Consider the following 20114-nt stretch of genomic DNA (forward strand, 5'->3'; position numbering starts at 1 on the left):
TAAATTGACTTCAAAATTTCTAATAGTTATATCGATTTCACCGTGAATCTTCTGAATATTTCGTCTGCATTCCTTCGCTAAATTCTTCTGTTCAAACACGAGTGTACATTGAAAACACGTTTCGTGCTCCATTGCACATGTGTAAAACAATTTTAAACTCCTCCTTTTTTCGTGCCATACGTCAGGATACATTGATCCCATGATGCAGCTAATTTTTAATTTCCGGTTGACCAGCGTTAATGGAGAGATCGAAGTGATCGTAATATGACGACTGGATTATTCGGGTTACGGAATTCCCTCTCTGACGTGATTCTAAATATATCAAACCCTAAATATAAATACTGCTTAATTCTGATTTTCCGTATTGGAAAATAAACGCAAATGAAAAAGGGAGATATCAAAACAGGAGGATTATGAGAAGAAATTTAACAGAACGTTGTTTAAATTCAATCTCTTGTTTGTTTTTTACTTTTTATAACAGGACAATCTTAAGAATCTGAGTTGTTCCTATTAATGTAAACACAAAACGGTTGACGTGAGAGTCTTGGAAGGGAGTCAATTGTAAAAGTCTACAGATTGCCTGACGGCACTCGTATCCCAAAAATAAATTGACAGCTAATCACCTCAAGACAATACAACATTTCTTTATACATAATTTAAAAGCAGTATAAGGGAGGTAATCCAAACATAACATTGTACTTTTTTTTAATTGTCCATTAACAAGGAAACCCTTGTTTGTCCCCCTTTTTTACCCCTAATTCCTAAACGGTTTGAGCCATAACCCCCCAAAGCCAATCCTAACCATCCCTTTGTGGTATGGAAACTTGTGGTATAATTTCAGAGAGATCCATACATCGTTCAACAAGTTATTGTCTGGAAACTAGAAAAATGCTTATTTGGGCCCCTTTTTGGCCCCAAATTCCTAAACTGTTAGGACTATAACCCCCAAAATCAATCCCAACCTTCCTCATGTTCCTTTTGTGGTTATAAATCTTGTGTTTAAATTTCATAGATTTCTATTTACATTTACTAAAGTTATTGTCCGGAAACCAAATGTCTTCGGACGACGCTGACGAGGACGACGACGACGACGACGACGTGATACAAATATACGACCCCAAAATTGCGGTCGTATAAAAACAAAGTACATTTATCAGTTAAAACAAAAAAAATGAAAACAAATTATTTTCAAAACAAATTATACTGTATTTTGGTCAAAATTAAGCTTCTGTCCAAATTTCCTAAAATTCCATGAAGGTTTGACAAAGTTATTGATGAATGAAAAACTTTAACCTCCGACTGTATCTACTTGTTAAAGGGAAAGTCCGCGATTTTTTACTTATCATCTCAATATGTTCATCTTAACATAAAAAACACATTCACAAAGTTTTAAATTTATATTCTTTCTAATAACGGAGAAAATCAAGTATTTGTAACTTTTTTGGTTGACCTACGTCACTGGGTTGTGACGTTTTAACCCGATTTGTTGAATCATGGGAAAAAATAAAATCTGTTAAAGTCTTAATTGCTTATCAAAATTTTACGTAATTAAAAGCGCACAGATGACCGTTGGTCGTAGTCAATAACCACAATATAAGAATGAAAGAAAATGAATATGTGTGTACCGTTTTGTAATGATTGAATAAAACTTCCTATATGAAGTTATCTAAATATAAATATTTTCGAATAAATTTCAAAAATTATTGAGATTTTTTCATAAAATATCTATAGAACATTTTTACTGATATTGAACTTAAAATATTTTAAGTTTTATTTACCGTTATAACTTTGATTACCATTTCAATGCAAAATATTTGTGAACAGAGTGTGTATATTATTTTGTAAAGTCATTGTTTATTTCTCGATTTGAGAATTCATTTGAACTTTACCTTGCAGCAATTTAGCCTCAGGTGTACACAGGTGTGAATTCAAGCGTACACAGGTGTGAATATTGTCATTTTGAATGGATTAACAGAAAGAGTATAGCGTGTTTAATATACCCAGATGAAATACCCGATGACAATAGAGAAACAATAAATAAATTGTATAAATTAATAGAAAATTAACTTTCAACTTTTTAATTCCGGAAGTGTTACAATATTAAAATGGACCAATTTTCGGTTACGTTCTATGCAATTAGCATAAAGTTAAGAAAGGAAGTTAAAAGAATAGTACTTTTAATCTTAAAAATTAAATGTTACATTTCCCAATTAATAATCATTTCACATCTGTTTAATTTACTTTACCGGAATTCTTTAACTTGTATTTAAATCTGGAGATGTTTAAATGCTAACAATCGTAAAACTATCGCAATTTTAAAGTTTTTAATTGAAAAAATACAACAGTACAACATGCATGATTTTTTTTTATTTTCTTATTAACATTTCATTCTTACATAATTAAATTCATTTGACAATCACTTAGATGAATTATTTGTGAAAAGAATACCAATTATCGTTTATTTCATTAATGAATATACATCCATTATAAATCTAAGCTAATACATTAATTTGTTTGAGGATTTTTTTTAGGATAGCCGTCATTAATCCAAATTAGTAATACAGTTGTTGTAATTAAAGGCATATCTTAGTAATTTATTACTGATATTGACGATTTTAGAACAGTTCGTCCCAACCTCGTTGTTCTTGAAACAATCTTTACTAGTATACTTGTAAGTTTCCTGACGTATATGCGCCATTGAGGATGAGCTCCAGAGATAGCAGACTAGTAGCGTATTTGTTTGTTGGGGCAGGAGAGGCCATGCAACCACTTGTACAGATAAACAAGCTTATGTTGTCAACACTACCAGAAAGAGTTCCCATCGTCGGATGGGGTATATGAAGGTTCCAAGAATGAACTATTGACATGTCTGACTCTGAACAGTTAGTAAACGGACTTAACAATGATCTATAGACATCGATCGCTTGTTCTTGATATTTGAAACTGCATGCATATATACGTTTATGAGAGTGATTATTTATCATGTGTCTGACGAAAAATCAATGCCTGCATGGTTATATCTTGCCATACGTTTGTATTGGTTTGGTGGGTGTTCACTCAAAATCGTAATTCAAAAATTGTGTTTGTATATATATCTTTATTCTCACAAACCAGAGATGTAGATTCACTTCAATACCGAATTTCGTCTACCACGGAAAAGATCTGAAGGTATATTACTCCCATTTTGTTTGGGTGTGAACCATCGATGTTACAGCAATATTTAATGAATAAGATGATGATGGTAGAAAGAACTATGAGCGTCATGTGGCAAATATTACATGCATGTCGGACCATGAGTTGTCAATCTGTATGAAAAGATTTCCAATACAACCATATTGAGTAGGAATTTTTACATGCTATACTCTCGTACTAGTATTACAGGGTTCGTGTGTCGTTTAACTCGGACACACATCTTTTACTTTAAGATGTATGAAAGGTTCTAAATATATATATATATCTTAAATGTAACAATAATCAAACGCCTATAGGCAATCACTAAAATGGTATGAAGTTTTTATACAGATTTATTCTTATTTACACAATCATTAACAAACTAAATAAATTTAACAAAGTAACACCGTGACACTACGATATAACAAATGGGATACTAATTATTTTTAACCATGCTATGCAGAAACTTTACACATCAAGCAGGAACATATATATTAATATACTGTTCCCAGCATCAAGTTATTGCACGTGAATACCAATTAGGTACACGATGTGTGATTTTGTATAACTAAAAATATCAAAGCGAGCAATAACTTTGTCAAGCAAACATTTTTTTTTCACTATGCCTCTCTTTATCTCCGCTCCTTTACAATAACTATTTCGCTTTTCGTCGATCATTCTCTATATTGTTCTCTATTCGGTTATTTTTTTTTCACTATGCCACTCTATCTCCGCTCCTTTTTCCCCTGTCGTCCTAATCCTTATAAAGATAGAGACATTAGACATAGAAGGGGCTCTCTTATCTTCAATGAATTAATATTGATAGTGACTATAAGTGCTGCATTACTTTATATATTTGCATGTTTGCCAATCGACAAAAGCTTGTATTTGCGTGAAGATTTTTTTTTCTTCAAAAATATGGTCCAGAATCATGACAAAACAATATTCATTTCACAAAAATGTTAGAAGGTCATGTTTATAAATTTTTTTTAAACTTATTATCAGCAAAAATAGTGGATAATATTATTATCAGAACATCATTCATTAAAAGGTGGAATTATAATTTCAAACACACACAAGATAAACAACGTAAGACACAAATATATGGTTCAATAAATGTTACCTGTGCACACCGGGTACCTCAATAAAGAGGCCATGCATGAACCTGTATTATATAATTGTGTAATACGAATTTTTAGTTGACAGGATGTCACTGGAATACCCAGGGACGTGTATCTAATATACGTCCTTGGAATACCTAACTGAATGTGTCGCTCTGACACGACATCTATCAATAATTCTGACATGTACCTATTATCAATTCGGGAGGAAGCCAAAAAATATATATAATAAGATAACGTAAATATAATTTAAAAAGAAAAAAACCTATAAATTTTTCACCGAACATACCAGATAGAGTCACACATTTAACTGTAAAGCTAAGTGTCTTTATAAGTGACCGTTCCGAATTGATCCCGTATCAATTTGATATAATTTAAAGATTAGTTAAAAAAAACCACTTTTAATAAAAAAAATTGAGATGTCCGATATTTCGATATTTACATATCTATAACCTGGGAATATTATACTATATCAACATATTATGTCCCAGCTAAAACCTCTTCCTAACATTGCTCCTTGTCAATAGCCGTTAAATATCATAATTAAAAAAATGTTATTTTATATCGTATAACTTTATTAATTGAAAAATTATCTTGTCTAAATACGGAACTATTCTTTATACAAATCAATGCACTTTATATAAAAGAACCATACTAATGAATCTTCTGTAAATCAGTGATTGTGACAAGAACACTGCATTTGTCTTTCTTATAATTGAAACTGTTCTTCCTCATCAAATCTATATTTTTTTATTCAACGAGATCTTATCATATAAGGATTTGATAACTATAGCTATCAGAACTTCTAGGTTATTTTGTTATAAAAAAAGGATAATTACCATCGAATCTCCCTCGAAACAATATTGTTCAAAATGGTCTTCACACACCAACTTGTGCTTGCTATAGATGCAACTATTTACTGTTAGTTTAAGGTTGTACAACCATGTCTGATACAATTCTTTCTTTTTTTGTGGGATTGGGAAAACTATGTAGACTTTTGTCATAACCTTGTCTGACAGAACAACCGTACGCTTGACAAGACATTTGACACTGAATAACCGTCTACGGTAATCCCCAATTGATGATGGGAGTTTTTAACGCACGGTCGGTAAATCCTCGATTCTTTTTGTTCTTTGTGGTTTATAGATATCACGTGACTTTTTAGATCGAACATGCCGACAAGATGGCGATATGTCGAGAACTGATAGTGAATTTCAAAAATCGATTTTGATCTCTTTACAAAGAGAATAAAAGTTTTTTATTTATGAACATGTGGTTTTTTATGCTTAAAGAACAAAATATCAATTTTTCATTTTTTTGCGGAGTTTCCCTTTAACTGTAAAAAATCTCGACAAAAAGGATAACTTTCAGCTTTTCCCAAAATTTAAGTTTATCCTTTGATCATATTTTCGTACGGTTTTAGATTGCCCCTTGGTATCTTTTTCCTCTTTTAATTGAACGAATGGCTCAAAAATCGACTTAAAGATTCAAAAGATATCATCCGAAAACGAAAATGTAAACTATGCAAAAGTTTCAAGGTCAATGAACCAAGACAAGGAGCCGGGGCCATATACTCTCCATGAATATGAGACATGCAAATACTATTACAACTGCATATCAAATATCACTGACCTACCATTAGTGGTTCATCTTAAACTGACATAATCACACATGTAAAGTATGCAAAAGTTTCAAAGCCAATAGACCAATAGACTGAGGTGGAGGTGCCAAATCACCTCCATGGAAATAAGATGTACCAATGCTCATACATCTGCATATAAAATATCACTGACCTTACACTACTGGTTTCCCTTAAACTGACCTAATAAAAAAACAAAAAAAAAAAAATGTTGACGCCGCTGACGCTTGAAGCATCACGCCTAGGTCTCGTTTTTTCGACTTCACCGATGCGAGACACTTGAAAACATTGTCATTGCTTGTCAAAGTCATCTGGGCATAGGCCAGCTTATCTAGTGCATGAAATGAACCTTACATTCCATCAACAGCAAACCAACAGAAAACGACCATGTCAGCAATGATAAAATAATCTACTCATCGGCTTCACCTAGAGAATGAAAGAAACTGGTATTACCCTATTGCCCACAATTCCCTTACAAGATGATATCTTTTTCACTGAATAATCAGATAAACGACTAAATTTATCGCATCTATCCCCATTGAATGAAGTAAAGAATATCACACATACACAGTAGTTTATTTCATATCTTGACTTGCACCTGTATTGATATTTCAGGTATAAGAAAACTAAACTTTAAAAACATTGTGATAGCTAAAATTTCCCACTGTCAACTTTCCGATTTTTACTCACTGAATTTGGATTGTAATTTGACACAGCATAGGTTTCTTACACAGAATGAAAGTGGTCTAAGAACTTAAAAAATTTTACCTATTCAAACCATATCATTATTATTTGCTTTTATATATAAATCAGAAATAACCAATTTAAAATGGAAAATTTTAAAGAAAAAAAGGAACCCCCCCCCCCAAATTTTTTGAACCCCCTTATGATTCATCACCCCCAAACTCAATCCCAGCCTTCCCTTTGTGATCCATACACCTGAACACAAGTTATTGTCTGGAAACTAGAAAAATGCTTATTTTTGGCCCCTTTTTGGCCCCTTATTCCTAAACTTTTTGGGCAATTACCCCCAAACTCAATTCCAGCTTTCCCTTTGTGATATGGAACCTTGTAGTACAATTTCATAAAAGATCCATACACTTACACACAAGTTATTGTCTGGAAACTAGAAAAATGCTTGTTTTTTTGCCCCTTTTTGGCCCCAAATTCCTAAACATTTAGGGCAATTACCCCCAAACTCAAACCCAGCTTTCCTTTGTGATATGGAACCTTGCAGTACAATTTCATAAAGATCCATACACTTACACACAAGTTATTGTCCTGAAACTAGAAAAATGCTTGTTTTTTTGCCCTTTTATGGCCCCTAATTCCTAAAATTTTGAGGGAATTACCACCAAAATCAATCCCAGCCTTCCCTTTGTGGTATGGTACCTTGCAGTACAATTTCAGAGCGATCCATACACCTGAACACAAGTTATTGTCTGGAAACTACAAAAATGCTTATTTTTGGCCCCTTTTTGGCCCCTTATTCCTAAACTTTTTGGGCAATTACCCCCAAACTCAATTCCAGCTTTCCCTTTGTGATATGGAACCTTGTAGTACAATTTCATAAAGATCCATACACTTACACACAAGTTATTGTCATGAAACTAGAAAAATGCTTGTTTTTTGCCCCTTTTTGGCCCCTAATTCCTAAAATTTGGCGGCAATTATCCCCAAAATCAATCCCAGCATTCCCTTTGTGATATGGAACCTTGTGATACAATGTCAGAGAGATCCATACACTTACACATAAGTTATTGTCATGAAACTAGAAAAATGCTTGTTTTTTGGCCCCTAATTCCTAAAATTTGGAGGCAATTACCCCCAAAATCAATCCAAGCATTCCCTTTGTGATATGGAACCTTGTGGTACAATGTCAGAGGGATCCATACACTTACACACAAGTTATGTCTGGAAGTTACAAAAATGCTTATTTTTGGCCCCTTTTTGGCCCCTAATTCCTAAACTGGTGGTACCATAACACCCAAAATCAATCCCCACCTTCCTTTTGTGGTATTGAACCTTATGGTGAAATTTCATTGAGATCCATTCACTTAAACTAAAGTTAGAGTGCGAAAACTAATGTGTCTTCGGACGACGACAACGACGACGACGACGCCAACGTCATACCAATATACGACCACAAAAATTTTTTTGCGGTCGTATGAAAATCAGATTAATTATATATCACTGAACTATGCTTATGCAACTATAAACCCAACAAAAAAGTTGCACAAGAGGTCCTGCAATGTATAGATATTGACGAAATAACCCATGCTCAGTATATATAGCGAAAAATTAAAAATATCGTAACAGGAAGTGACTGACCAACAAATCTGAAAATCGCTTATACGGTACAACTCAACATTATAAAGATCACGACAAAATATCAACTCATTCAATACAGAATCTGAAAAATATCGAACAGAAAATTCCATTCTTACCGGGAATCATAAAAAAACGAAGTTTCGTCAAAAAGGAGTGACTACCTGGTAGACCTGGAAATTGATTTCACAGTGCAACTCAACATATTAATGATTAAAAACTCATCAAAGATACCAGGCTTATGGCTTAGAACGCTGACGCACGTTTCGTCTGAAAAAGACTCATCAGTGACACTCCCTAAAGTGCATAAATAAAACATAACTGAGCAGAAGGCTAATGAATGTCCTGTTATTTTTTTCTTACAAATTGTTGATTGTTGTTTTTCAAGTTGTTAATTGCTTATTGCGAAAAAGTAACGTTGAAAAAGTTACCCCTTAACCACATTTTAGCGTAGAATGTTACCCTCTTGTTCACAATATTCACATGAATTCCGAGAACAGTTATTTCGTTATGCATTTTTTTAGGCAGTAAACTCAAATTAAAAAAAATCGCACCTGCTCTATCTCAAAAATGATTTTTACAGTGTAGTGTACTACTTTTGGGACAAATAATATCAAAATCATAGAAAAGTCTACAAGCTCTAACTCAAAACATGGACAATTCTATGTTAAGGGGGTCAGCTTCAAACATACTAATTTTTTACCTTTTTTCAACTGGACCAAATCTACTTTACATAAAAATCGATCACCCAATTTTTTTAACATGTAATTTCATCCCCTTCTTAATATTTCATGCATAAAATATTAAGAAATAAATTTGGAAAGTGTATGAAAAAATTTGCAAGTTATACATTTTCCACACTAGGGATTATATTTGTAGAAAACGAAAATCAAAGGACGATGACTGTGTCCTCGGACCCATTAAGACAAATATACAAGATGATTCCAATAAAGATATGGGTACAGACTAAGCCTTACATATAAGAAGATAATGTAACATGTGTAAATGGCCCTAACTCTTTGTACTAATTTTTATAATCCTCCTCTTTCTCAGTGCTACATGTAACTTATGAAATATCTTGTTTAAAGTCATGTTCACGTTCCCCATAACGTAAGGTAGACGCATATTTTCGATTTCAGTTATTTTGTTCTACATCTAGTCCTTTTTCATACAAAAAATATTTCACATATCCAGTTAATTACATATCTTTAGGTCAAAATAACGAGTTAATGAGTCCTAACTTTCAAATGCAAATATATACCGGTTTCATCATAATTAGAGTGGTTTTATCACCTTAAAACTAGAAATATTCCACTGTGAAGTAATTTATACTTTCTGTTGAACATACAGGGAAAATATTCTTTTTTAAAGTTTACTCGCAATTGATAGTTGTTTGTTGTCGTCATAGCTTTTTATTTCGATTTTTGCCATGGTAATGTTAGATTTTCTTCAAATTATAATAATTGGTTGTCCCTTTGGTGTCTTTTGTCTCTTTTTCAGTAAACATCCATTTACTGCGAGATACACTAGAGATATGAAGCCGAAATTGTATTACGTTTAGATCCAGTATTTTTTCCCTATGTTATGCAGGAAGTGAACCAATCTGTACAATATGTACACTAATGGTATTGAAACTTATTCATATAAAATATTTTTTTAGCAGCTCATTCTCAATATTTGTTTTCCTCATATTAAGAAATTATGCATATCTAAGGAAGACGTGTATGTTTCAGGTATATATATATGTTATGAAGAGATTCAAGATATTTATTATGAAATGAATCTATAACATGTAACATGTAAAACATCAACAATAACAAACATATACACCGGATTGTCAACAACCACATTTATACTGCGTACTGTACATTTTTTAAAGGTAAGTAAATGCTTTTGATATTTTTCTGTATAAATGTTTGCTTAAATCAAAATATTTAATCTAATGAAATCAGATAAAAGCGGTGAATTAAAAATTATTATTCCAAACTCAAGAAATGATGATGTATATTTTCTGAACTTATATCACATATTGTTGGTAAATATTAATAAGACTTCAACATTAATAGCTCAGCTTTGCACTTCTATGTACCATATTACAAATGAATCATAAAACGTTTTTACTTTTATGGTAACCTTGTACGAATGAATCATCCCTTAAACCAGTGCTGATACAGTTACCTTTGTATCAAAACATGTCTAAATTGATTAAATCCATGGCTCAGTTCTATTATATGTCAATCTTGATCTTAACACAAAAGCATCTAAGCATCGCACAGGAAGAAAAATTAAATATACTGCAAGAGTTTTGAACTCTTAATTACGTATCTTTTTAGCAATGATCTGTTTAAGATATATGAAGATATAAGTACAGAGTATATATATTGCATGAACAAATTATTCTTAAAATGCATTTACACAGCTACTTTTGCATAGGTACTATTTCTGTACCAAAAATCTGTAGTACTGGAAATCTACTTTTAATATTCAGTACTATTTTGTTACTTTAAATTTATTGTAATATTTAGGTACCTGTATTTTACAGTACGTACTTGATTTGTACTTGAAATTTAAGTACTACAGATTTTGGGTTATACCGTTACATTTTCAGCATTTTGAAAGTTTGTCTATTTCAAATCTCTTTAAGTTATGATTTTCAAACATATGGAATATTGCAATCACTGTTGGATATTATTTCTGTACCAAAATTTAATCCAATCAAGTACTGTAAAATACAGGTACCTAAATATTACAATAATTTTAAAGTAAAGAAATAGTACTAAATATTAAAAGTAAATTTCCAGTACTTAAGATTTTTAGTACATAAATAGTACCTATGCAAAAGTAGCAGTGTAAACAACCTTATCTACATTTTGTATGTCTCTGTTGATTATGAGGCACGTGTAATCTAATTTTAATATGTTTTAATCACTAAACATTATACTGTCGATTCTTTTCTTTAGGTTGATACCAATCTTCCACGATTGAGGATAAATTTTACATTTGTGGATACTTTATTTCGTGGTTTTGACAAAGTCTACATACAAGCATATAGAGAATTATTACTTAGTCTTTCTTGACCATTTTAATTCCATGTTAAGTAATACCCACGAGATCAACGAAAATTGGTATCGAACGAATAATGGTAAAGCCGCAGTTAATACATGTACCTACACTTTTCCAGCAATACAGTGATTTTAGTGACTAATTCTGCCATAATTATTCACACAATACATTAAATATTGATAATTTAAATAATATATTTTCCAATCCCAACTCTCAAATATTTTTCATAATTTACTATTTTCACATGTACATATTTATCTACAATTAAAAATCTTCAAAAATATCTAAACAACAATCACAAGCAATGAAAATTAATGATTGGGTATAATGTCTATATCCAATATCAAATAATCCATTCACATTCTTAAAGGTAAATTCATTATATGATTGCAGTTTGCAATGTATTACCAAACTGACAAATTTACCAATTGAACGAAGAAAAGATTGTTCAATGAGGACTAGTCTTTGTAAAAAAAAGAAATATTATGTAAAAATAATAAACATACCTTGCATGTTAAGAAAAAGGATTATCATCTGCCTACATAAAATATGTAATTGTCAAATTAACAAATATTCATTAAGTTATCAAGATGAACTGATTTGAGGTATATTATGCATTTCATTATTGTCAATTACCCTGATTACATGTATCAATAGGGACTAACTAACTAAGATGTTTACCTTAAGAATGGAATGGATGGTAAAAAATAAACAATAGATCAATACCCGAAACATTTATATTCATATGTTTGGTTTCTCTATTTTTTAAAGTTATTTTAAATACTATTCTTAATCTCTTATTTTATAACAGATTCAATTCATTGAAGGGTAACTAGCATTTTGTTTATCATAAAATCAATATATACATTTGTGACATTAAACTTATTCATGATAAAAATTAAATGAATAGCTAAGGTAATGGCATTTATACTTTTGGTGTCTTTATATTTTAAAGTTTTTTTCAGAAACATTATTTTCTAATCCTTATTTTATGACAGATTTAATCGACTGAAGGATAACTATCATTTTATCTATTATCAACAAATACCTTTATTTGTGTGTGACCTTAACCTAATTCCTGATTGATCTTCTAAAATGATGAATAATTATATAAAATAAAAATAAGAAAATGCGGTATGATAGCCAATAAGACAACTCTCCACCAGAGACCAAATGACATAGAAGTTAACAACTATAGATCACCATAAAGTATGCATAAGGTATCTTTTGATTTTGATTGTGTTGTTTTACTGCTTTCTCATTGGAAAAAAAATTATTCAAACATTTACCAAAGGCCTAGTTTGTGACCCAGACCATAACGCTATATATTTCAACCTTGAATAAAAATACACTCATTTTTAATTGGTCAACAAAACAAACAAAGATAAATTAACAAAATTCCAATCAGCACTTTTAAAATAACAAGCATTCTGAGAGTATTGCATGGCAATACATAGTCCCCTACCGGGTAAAAATTCATTATACTGGAACAAAATGCTCACTTGTTCTATAACTTGTCATGGTGTAAACAAAAAGAAAATATCAAGTCAATATCTTCAAGCATGACTAAAAACAGTGTGGAAAACTGAATATATGAGTGAATTTCTTCAAGTCCAAGGACCATAACTCTGCACAAAATTATCAGACGGAAACAAAAAATTTGAACTTGATCTGTAACTTGTCATGATAAAACTATATACCAATTGTCAATCAATATCTTCAAGCATGATGAAAAAAAGTGTGGAAAACCTATAACACTCTAACATTAGATATGATTAATAGTTCTCTAAAATTAGATATGATGTAATACAATGTATATCTATTTTTAAATTACAATCAAATATAGTTAATAGTTCCAAATATTTTTTCTTTCATTTGTCACAAACTAATATAGATTTGTAACTTATCTATAAAATGTCAACAACTTTTATCTACACAGTGTAATGTAATGAAATATATACCTTAATAAAAATAGATTATTATCTAATTAAAGGATTTCACTTAATAAAAAAAAAATATATATATACATGTAGCATTCAGAAAGTTAGTTTATACAAAATAACATACATGACATATAAACCTGCCACAAAATTCCTCAAACAATTTACCAAAGAATGTCTTTTAAAAAATTTGTAAGGGTTCCGCGGAACCCAGTGTCTCGCCTACTTTTGCTGTTAATCGCAGGCTCAACAAAAATGAGGGAAAAAATTAATAAAAATATTCCTCTCTATACTATCTTTTGATTGTAAGTAGCTTCTGTCCAAGTTTGGTAAAAATCCAGGATAGTTTATGAATCTAATTAATGTTTTAAAAACTTAAACTGCAGACTGTATGTAATGTTAACTGGAAGAAAAACTAAGTCCATTTATAAGTAAAATACGGAAAAAATGGAACAAAGTTTTAACAAAATTTCCTTCTAGATACTAGCTTTTAATCATAAACAAGCTACTGTCCAAGTTTGGTACAAATCCAGGATAGTTTAAGAAAGTTGTTAATATTTAAAAAAACTTTAACCACAGAGTGAATGTAATGTAAACTGGCAGAAAAACTAAGTCCATTTATAAGTTAAATACGGATAAACTGGATTTTTTTTTACAAAATTTACTTCTAGATACTATCTTATGATCATAAACAAGCTTCTGTCCAAGTTTGGTACAAATCCAGGATAGTTTAAGAAAGTTGTTAAAATTTTAAAAACTTTTACCACAGAGTGAATGTAATGTTAACTGGCAGAAAAACTAAGTCCATTTATAAGTAAAATACGGAAAAAATGGAATTTTTTTTTACAAAATTTACTTCTGGATACTATCTTATGATCATAAACAAGCTTCTTTCCAAGTTTGGTAGAAATCCAGGATAATTTAAGAAAGTTATTAAAATTTCAAAAACTTTAACCACAGAGTGAATGTAATGTTTCCTGGTAGAAAAACTAAGTCCATTTATAAGTAAAATACGGAAAAAATGGATTTTTTTTTTTACAAAATTTACTTTTGAATATTATCTTATGATCATAAACAAGCTTCTGTCCAAGTTTGGTAAAAATCCAGGATAGTTTAAGAAAGTTATTAAAATTTCAAAAACTTTAACCACATAGTGAATATTTGTGGACGCCGCCGACGACAACGACGACGCCGACGGAATGTAGGATCGCTATGTCTCGCTTTTTCGACAAAAGTCGAAGGCTCGACAAAAATGAGTTATCTCTCTTTGTACATATTATATGGTTTAACATAGTACTCTAACATTAGTTATGGAGTTTTTTTATGGACCATAACTCTGGACTAAATCATCAGACCGGAACAAAATTCGAACTTGATCTATAACTTGTCATGATAAAACTATATACCAAATATCAAATCAATATCTTCAAGAACGAAGAAAAAAGTGTGGAAAGTTGAGTTGATGGACTGATGGATGGACAGACAGACGGACGGAGTGCAAACCTAAAGTCCCCTTCGACTTTGTCGGTAGGGGACTAATAAAAAGTGAAACAGTTTTGTTTAAATGAACCTAGCAGGTACTAAAAATTTCCTTAAGTCCAAGGCCTCAGACTGTCGAATAGTGGCTACTGGTAAGCAACACAACCCATTGGACTTTGTGGTCAAGAAAACACAGATTTTGTTTCTGTTTAAATCACATCAAGTTTAATCTACCATTCACATAAGCTGTGCTGAAAACTATTTTTTTTTATTTTGATAATATGTAGAGATTAACTGCCCAGGTTTGCTTAAACATGTTAAAGAATATAGCAAAGTCCCAGACTTTCAGTTGAATAGAAATTTTTTGAACCCAAATCATAGAGTTTAAACATTTAAGTCAACTTTTGGACCCACACAATTTATATACATAATATTATTTTCTTTAACTGTTTGTGGCATTGATCTTTCACAAACGATTATAGATTTGTAAGTGACATATCATTTTGTAAAGGTGAACAATGAAAGTATCATCACTTAACTTGATGCAATATTCAAAATACAGATCAAACCAAATTTGTGACTTTAAACATTATTATTTTTGTAAAATATTCCTTTTTTTCATGGGTTATACAGCTATGAATTGAAACTGAATAATTTGATGACAACTGCCCACCTTGAATATTTAACTGCACACATGCCGAAATGTATTGAGCACACTCCTCTTTCAAAGGTGTAATAATCCTTCAAAACCTTCTGAATTGTTGTTATATTCCTAATGGTTAAATAAAGAATACAAGTGAAGCCAATTATTGTTAAAGTATGTTTTTACATGCAAAAAGAAACCAGTTTCATTTTTAAAATGTTTTCCCCAGAAAACACATAGAATGAGTTCTGATGAAAATGAAGTCAGATTCACTTAATTTTTTTTTACTTTTACAAGAACATGATCCTTACACAAATAATGTAAACATCAAACGGATGGAGAATGAAAAAAAATTCTTTTGGCAATGTTTGTGCTTTAATTAAATTTACCCAAATTTTTGCTGGAATTAACTTGTTTTGTTCTAATCTGGCAATCATTTTCAACCTGTAGCATTTAGCCTCAACTAATATTAACATCTTCCTAAAACCCATATTTATGAATTGGAAAAAAAAAAAAAAAACTAATGGTACCTTTGAATTTAGTTTATGAATTTGTGAAAATGTTTGATTAAACAGAAGACATAACATGTCCAATATTATGTGATGCCAAACTTCTTTTATTATCTGATATTTACTGTACAAGTGAACATGTAGTGGAGCAGAAACAGTGACTCTTCTCCAGTACCTTAGATCACAATCTTTGTTTGGCGCTTGATCTTCAGTCTCTATATAATGTTATTTAGAATGTTTTTTTCTTTCTTTTGGCTATGGCATTATCTGTTTTTCTTATGCTTATGGTTTTGGTTGCCAACTTAGTATCCTCTCCATCCTTATTGCAAATTTTCAATTCTTAACTTATTTGTCATTTGGTCTCTGGTGAATAGTTGTCTCAATGACAATCATACATCTCCTTGTTTGTATTAAAAGCAAGGAAAATGTAAAAATAATCTATGTTTCATGTTTACAAAGCATGATAAAATACCACTTACATCTTTAAAAAAATGTTTGTCTTAAAATAAAAAAAAACTTTTTTTTTAAAGTTTTTACTAATACCATTGTTTATATACCCTGTGGATACACCCAGTTTGGCTACTTTTGTGAATCTCTCAGTTTTTGTTTGTTACCTTGATTTTTATCTTCATACTCAATTTATGAAATTTTACCGTCAGTAACCTACTGTTGCATATTTTTATATACCAGAACATAAAAAATGTATATTCTATGAATACCAGTCTCAAACTTGAAATTATTACTGTGTGACACTTTCAACTTGATTTCTGCTGGGTAAGGTCCTTCTTTTTTTGCTATTTGACAAGGTATCAAACTAGGAATGTAACATTTAACACTTGGAACACAGCAAAATCAGTGCAAAAATTATTGTAAAATCTTGTTTTGTATCATCTAATAAGCTAGCCAAACAACAGGTGTCATAATATAAAACCTTTACTGACTAATTCAATTTTTTCATGGTTTGTTAACCCAAAAAGGGATCATATTCATTCAGTGAACAGTCTCAGTAAATATAAAACTCTCTACTTAAATACTTCCCCTTTTTCAATCCTTCTATTCACCTCATTAAAATTCATCAAATGCATATTGATACATGGCACTGAAATTACCTTTAGTACACTGATATATTACACAGTTCTAGTATAATAGTCTACATATATACAACTGTATATCTAAAATTTATATAAATATGACTAATGTGTTAATAAAGCATAGAAAGCATAAATAAATCTCTTAAAAAAAACTTAAAATTGCACTCATCCCTACTTCAAACTATGAAAGATTCAATACATAGTACATCTGATTCATCACAATAACAATTCACAAACAACCATCATTGTACAAAAGGCAGGCACTTATTAAGAGTCATTCATACATAACAATGTAAAAATATTTGTTGTGTAAACTTAGACAGAAGCATTGCTCATGATAAAATATACAACCAACATGTTTTAAACATGCAACTAAACACACCTATATTAAATATATAAAACAATGTTAAATTTCAATCAGCAATTTAAAAAAAACCTCTATAATACTGTACTATATGTTTACTGCTCTGTCTCATGATGATTGGCTATAAAGATAAAACGTTTACAGCAAATCTTATATTCTAGTGCTTTATGTGCATGAAACACACATGTGGTCAAATGGTGGTAGGATTAAAAACAACTTTTCCTCTACAGTGATGGCTAACATGTTTGTATGGCTTATTAATATATGTCATTGTACATATTTCTACACATATGCAAATAAAATGCTTCGCTGAGCGCAGCCTGATACGACCGCAGAGGTCGAACCCTGAACAGTTTGGGCAAATTTGAACACAATATTCAAGCTTGATACTGTCTGAATTTGGATTGTGATCAAATTTTTGACATAATATAGATTTCTGACACAAAATAAATGTGGTTAAAGATCTTACAAATCTATTGCACAATACTGTGTAATTGAAGATTTCTTCTTGAAACTTTTCAAAAATTTGAAATTTGAAAAATTTTGAAAAAAAAAATATGAATCCCTTAAAAAAATTGAAAAAAAAAATCCCCTCCCCCCCCCCAAGAAGCAATAACCCCAAAACTCAATCCCAGCCTTTCCTTTGTAGTATGGAACATTGTATTACAATTTCAGAGAGATCCATACACTTAAACACAAGTAATTGTCTGGAAACTAGAAAAATGCTTGTTTTTGGCCCCTAATTCCTACATGTTTGGAGCAATTAACCCCAAACTCAATCATAACCTTCCCTTTGTTATATGGAACCTTGTGGTACAATGTCAGAGAGATCCATACACTTACACACAAGTTATTGTCTGGAAACTAGAAAAATGCTTGTTTTTGGCCCCTTTTTGGCCCTTAATTCCTAAACTGTTGGCCCCATAACCCCTAAAATGAATCCCAACCTTCCACTTGTGGTATTTAACATTGTGGTACAATTTCAGAGCAATCAAAATACTTATACACAAGTTATTATCCTGAAACTAGAAAAATGCTTGTTTTGGGCCCCTTTTGGGCCCCTAATTTCTAAACGGTTGGGACCATCATCCCCAAAATCAATTCCAACCTTCCTTTTGTGGTATTGAACCTTCTTAAAAAATTTCATAGAGATCCATTCACTTAATCTAAAGTTATTGTCCGGAAACCAATGTGTCTTCGGACGACGACGCAGACGACGATGACATCATACCATTATACGATCCCAAAAAAATTTTTGCAGTCTTATAAAAATTAGCCAATTTTCCAAAAATGTTATTTCAGAAAGTAACAATCAAACAAATATTCATCAATATGTTTCTACTATATTTTCCCATATTGAATTAAACAGTCCAGTAGATCGCTCTTTGAAGCTTTTCTTCGAGGAGGTCTCACTGATGTTATCTTCGCTAGCAGGGAGATCTGTGTCAGACTTGTTAGCAAGCAGACTTGGAGATTTGCCATATACATATTCTATTTGTGTTGTTCTCTTTCCAACTTTTAGAAAGTTCTCAAGCTTGTGCATGCAGGCATCTTGATAGTCATGTACCCATCTACAGGCAAAAAGTGGACAGTTGTAAATTTTGAAAATAATGAAAATTGCTACTCAGTTATCCCTAACAAAATTACAAAATATTAATTCTACAACTTTCATAATTATATATGAAAATTAAATGATGGCTCATGTGAACACTAATCTCAGACTCCAGCAATTTGAGTTTTCAATATTTGTGTTATGCTCCTTTGAGAGGAATGCAATGTCTGGGGGTCTTGACTCAAGATAAATCTGTTAATTCTGTTAGAATGACAAATATGTTATGTTTATCATAATAAAAAATATTGAAATTTATGACGATAGGAGTCCTAATGAAGAAAAATTGAGGTCATCACAAAGTCATTGCTTCTATTTTTTATTTCAGATTCAGATTAACAAGAAAAATAGTCAGATTTGTCAGAATGAAATCACAACAACAAAAGCATGCATGAGTACCTGTAGATCTGGGTAACATGACCAAAGCAAAGCCCAAAGCAAGAAGTGATAGAATGTCAAAAGATAAAATTGTTTTAGATTCATTGTTGTTCAATACATCTCTAATGTCAAACTAGCCAATATAGATGTGATTGGGTTTTTGCCTTGCCAGGGACAGGAGATTAAATGCTAAAATGCAATATGACGCTAACAATGTGTCAGACATTTCCATATTTTGATCTATGTTGCATATTTTTAAGCCATATCTCAACATAGCCCATTGGGATGTCAAAGAAATCTTGCCCTGAATTTACGGCTATTTAAGATTACCAGTCATAAATCTTTTCATATTGTTGTGTGATGTAATTTAGAGGTATCTCTTCACATCTTCAACAAGAACACAGTCATATGTACGATGATTTCAAGACAGTGAGCAAATAATGGAGCATTACAACCATACATTAGCTTTTCTTATCTCAATGTCAAAATGTATCACTGTATTAAATAAAACCTATTACTTTACTACTTCTTTTTCTGAAAATAAACTACCTCAAACTATCTGATCTATAATTCATAATAGTTGGCATTCATTTTAAAAGCATTTGAGCTAGTAGATTCAAAGGAGAAACAAATCTGAAATTTGCAAACAAAAAAGAATGCATTGGGAGTCATATTTTTCAGCAAATTGGAGATTCTATCTAATAAAATCATTTATATGATAACACAAAGGGTACCAATTTTACTGCACAAGATGCTCATTTCAACAATAAATGTCTCTT

At 31.2% G+C, this 20114-nt stretch overlaps 1 protein-coding gene across 4 annotated transcripts in view; it reads right to left on the reverse strand.

Moving 5' to 3' along the window:
* The window catches only part of LOC127711193 (NAD(+) hydrolase SARM1-like), a 51216-nt gene that overhangs the window by 7453 nt on the left and 23649 nt on the right, over positions 1-20114 (reverse strand). For 2 of the 4 annotated variants that reach the window (XM_052217160.1, XM_052217159.1), the window contains exon 9: positions 11071-18919. The exons of the other annotated variants lie outside the window; for them this stretch is intronic. In XM_052217160.1, the coding sequence (XP_052073120.1) occupies positions 18676-18919 (244 nt within the window). In that variant the 3' untranslated portion in view covers positions 11071-18675. Of the gene's footprint in view, positions 1-11070; positions 18920-20114 lie in introns of those variants that run through there. 4 annotated transcript variants of the gene reach the window in all.

The sequence above is a fragment of the Mytilus californianus genome, unplaced genomic scaffold (assembly GCF_021869535.1).
Source record: "Mytilus californianus isolate M0D057914Y unplaced genomic scaffold, xbMytCali1.0.p SCAF_8, whole genome shotgun sequence".
NCBI lineage: Eukaryota > Metazoa > Mollusca > Bivalvia > Mytilida > Mytilidae > Mytilus > Mytilus californianus.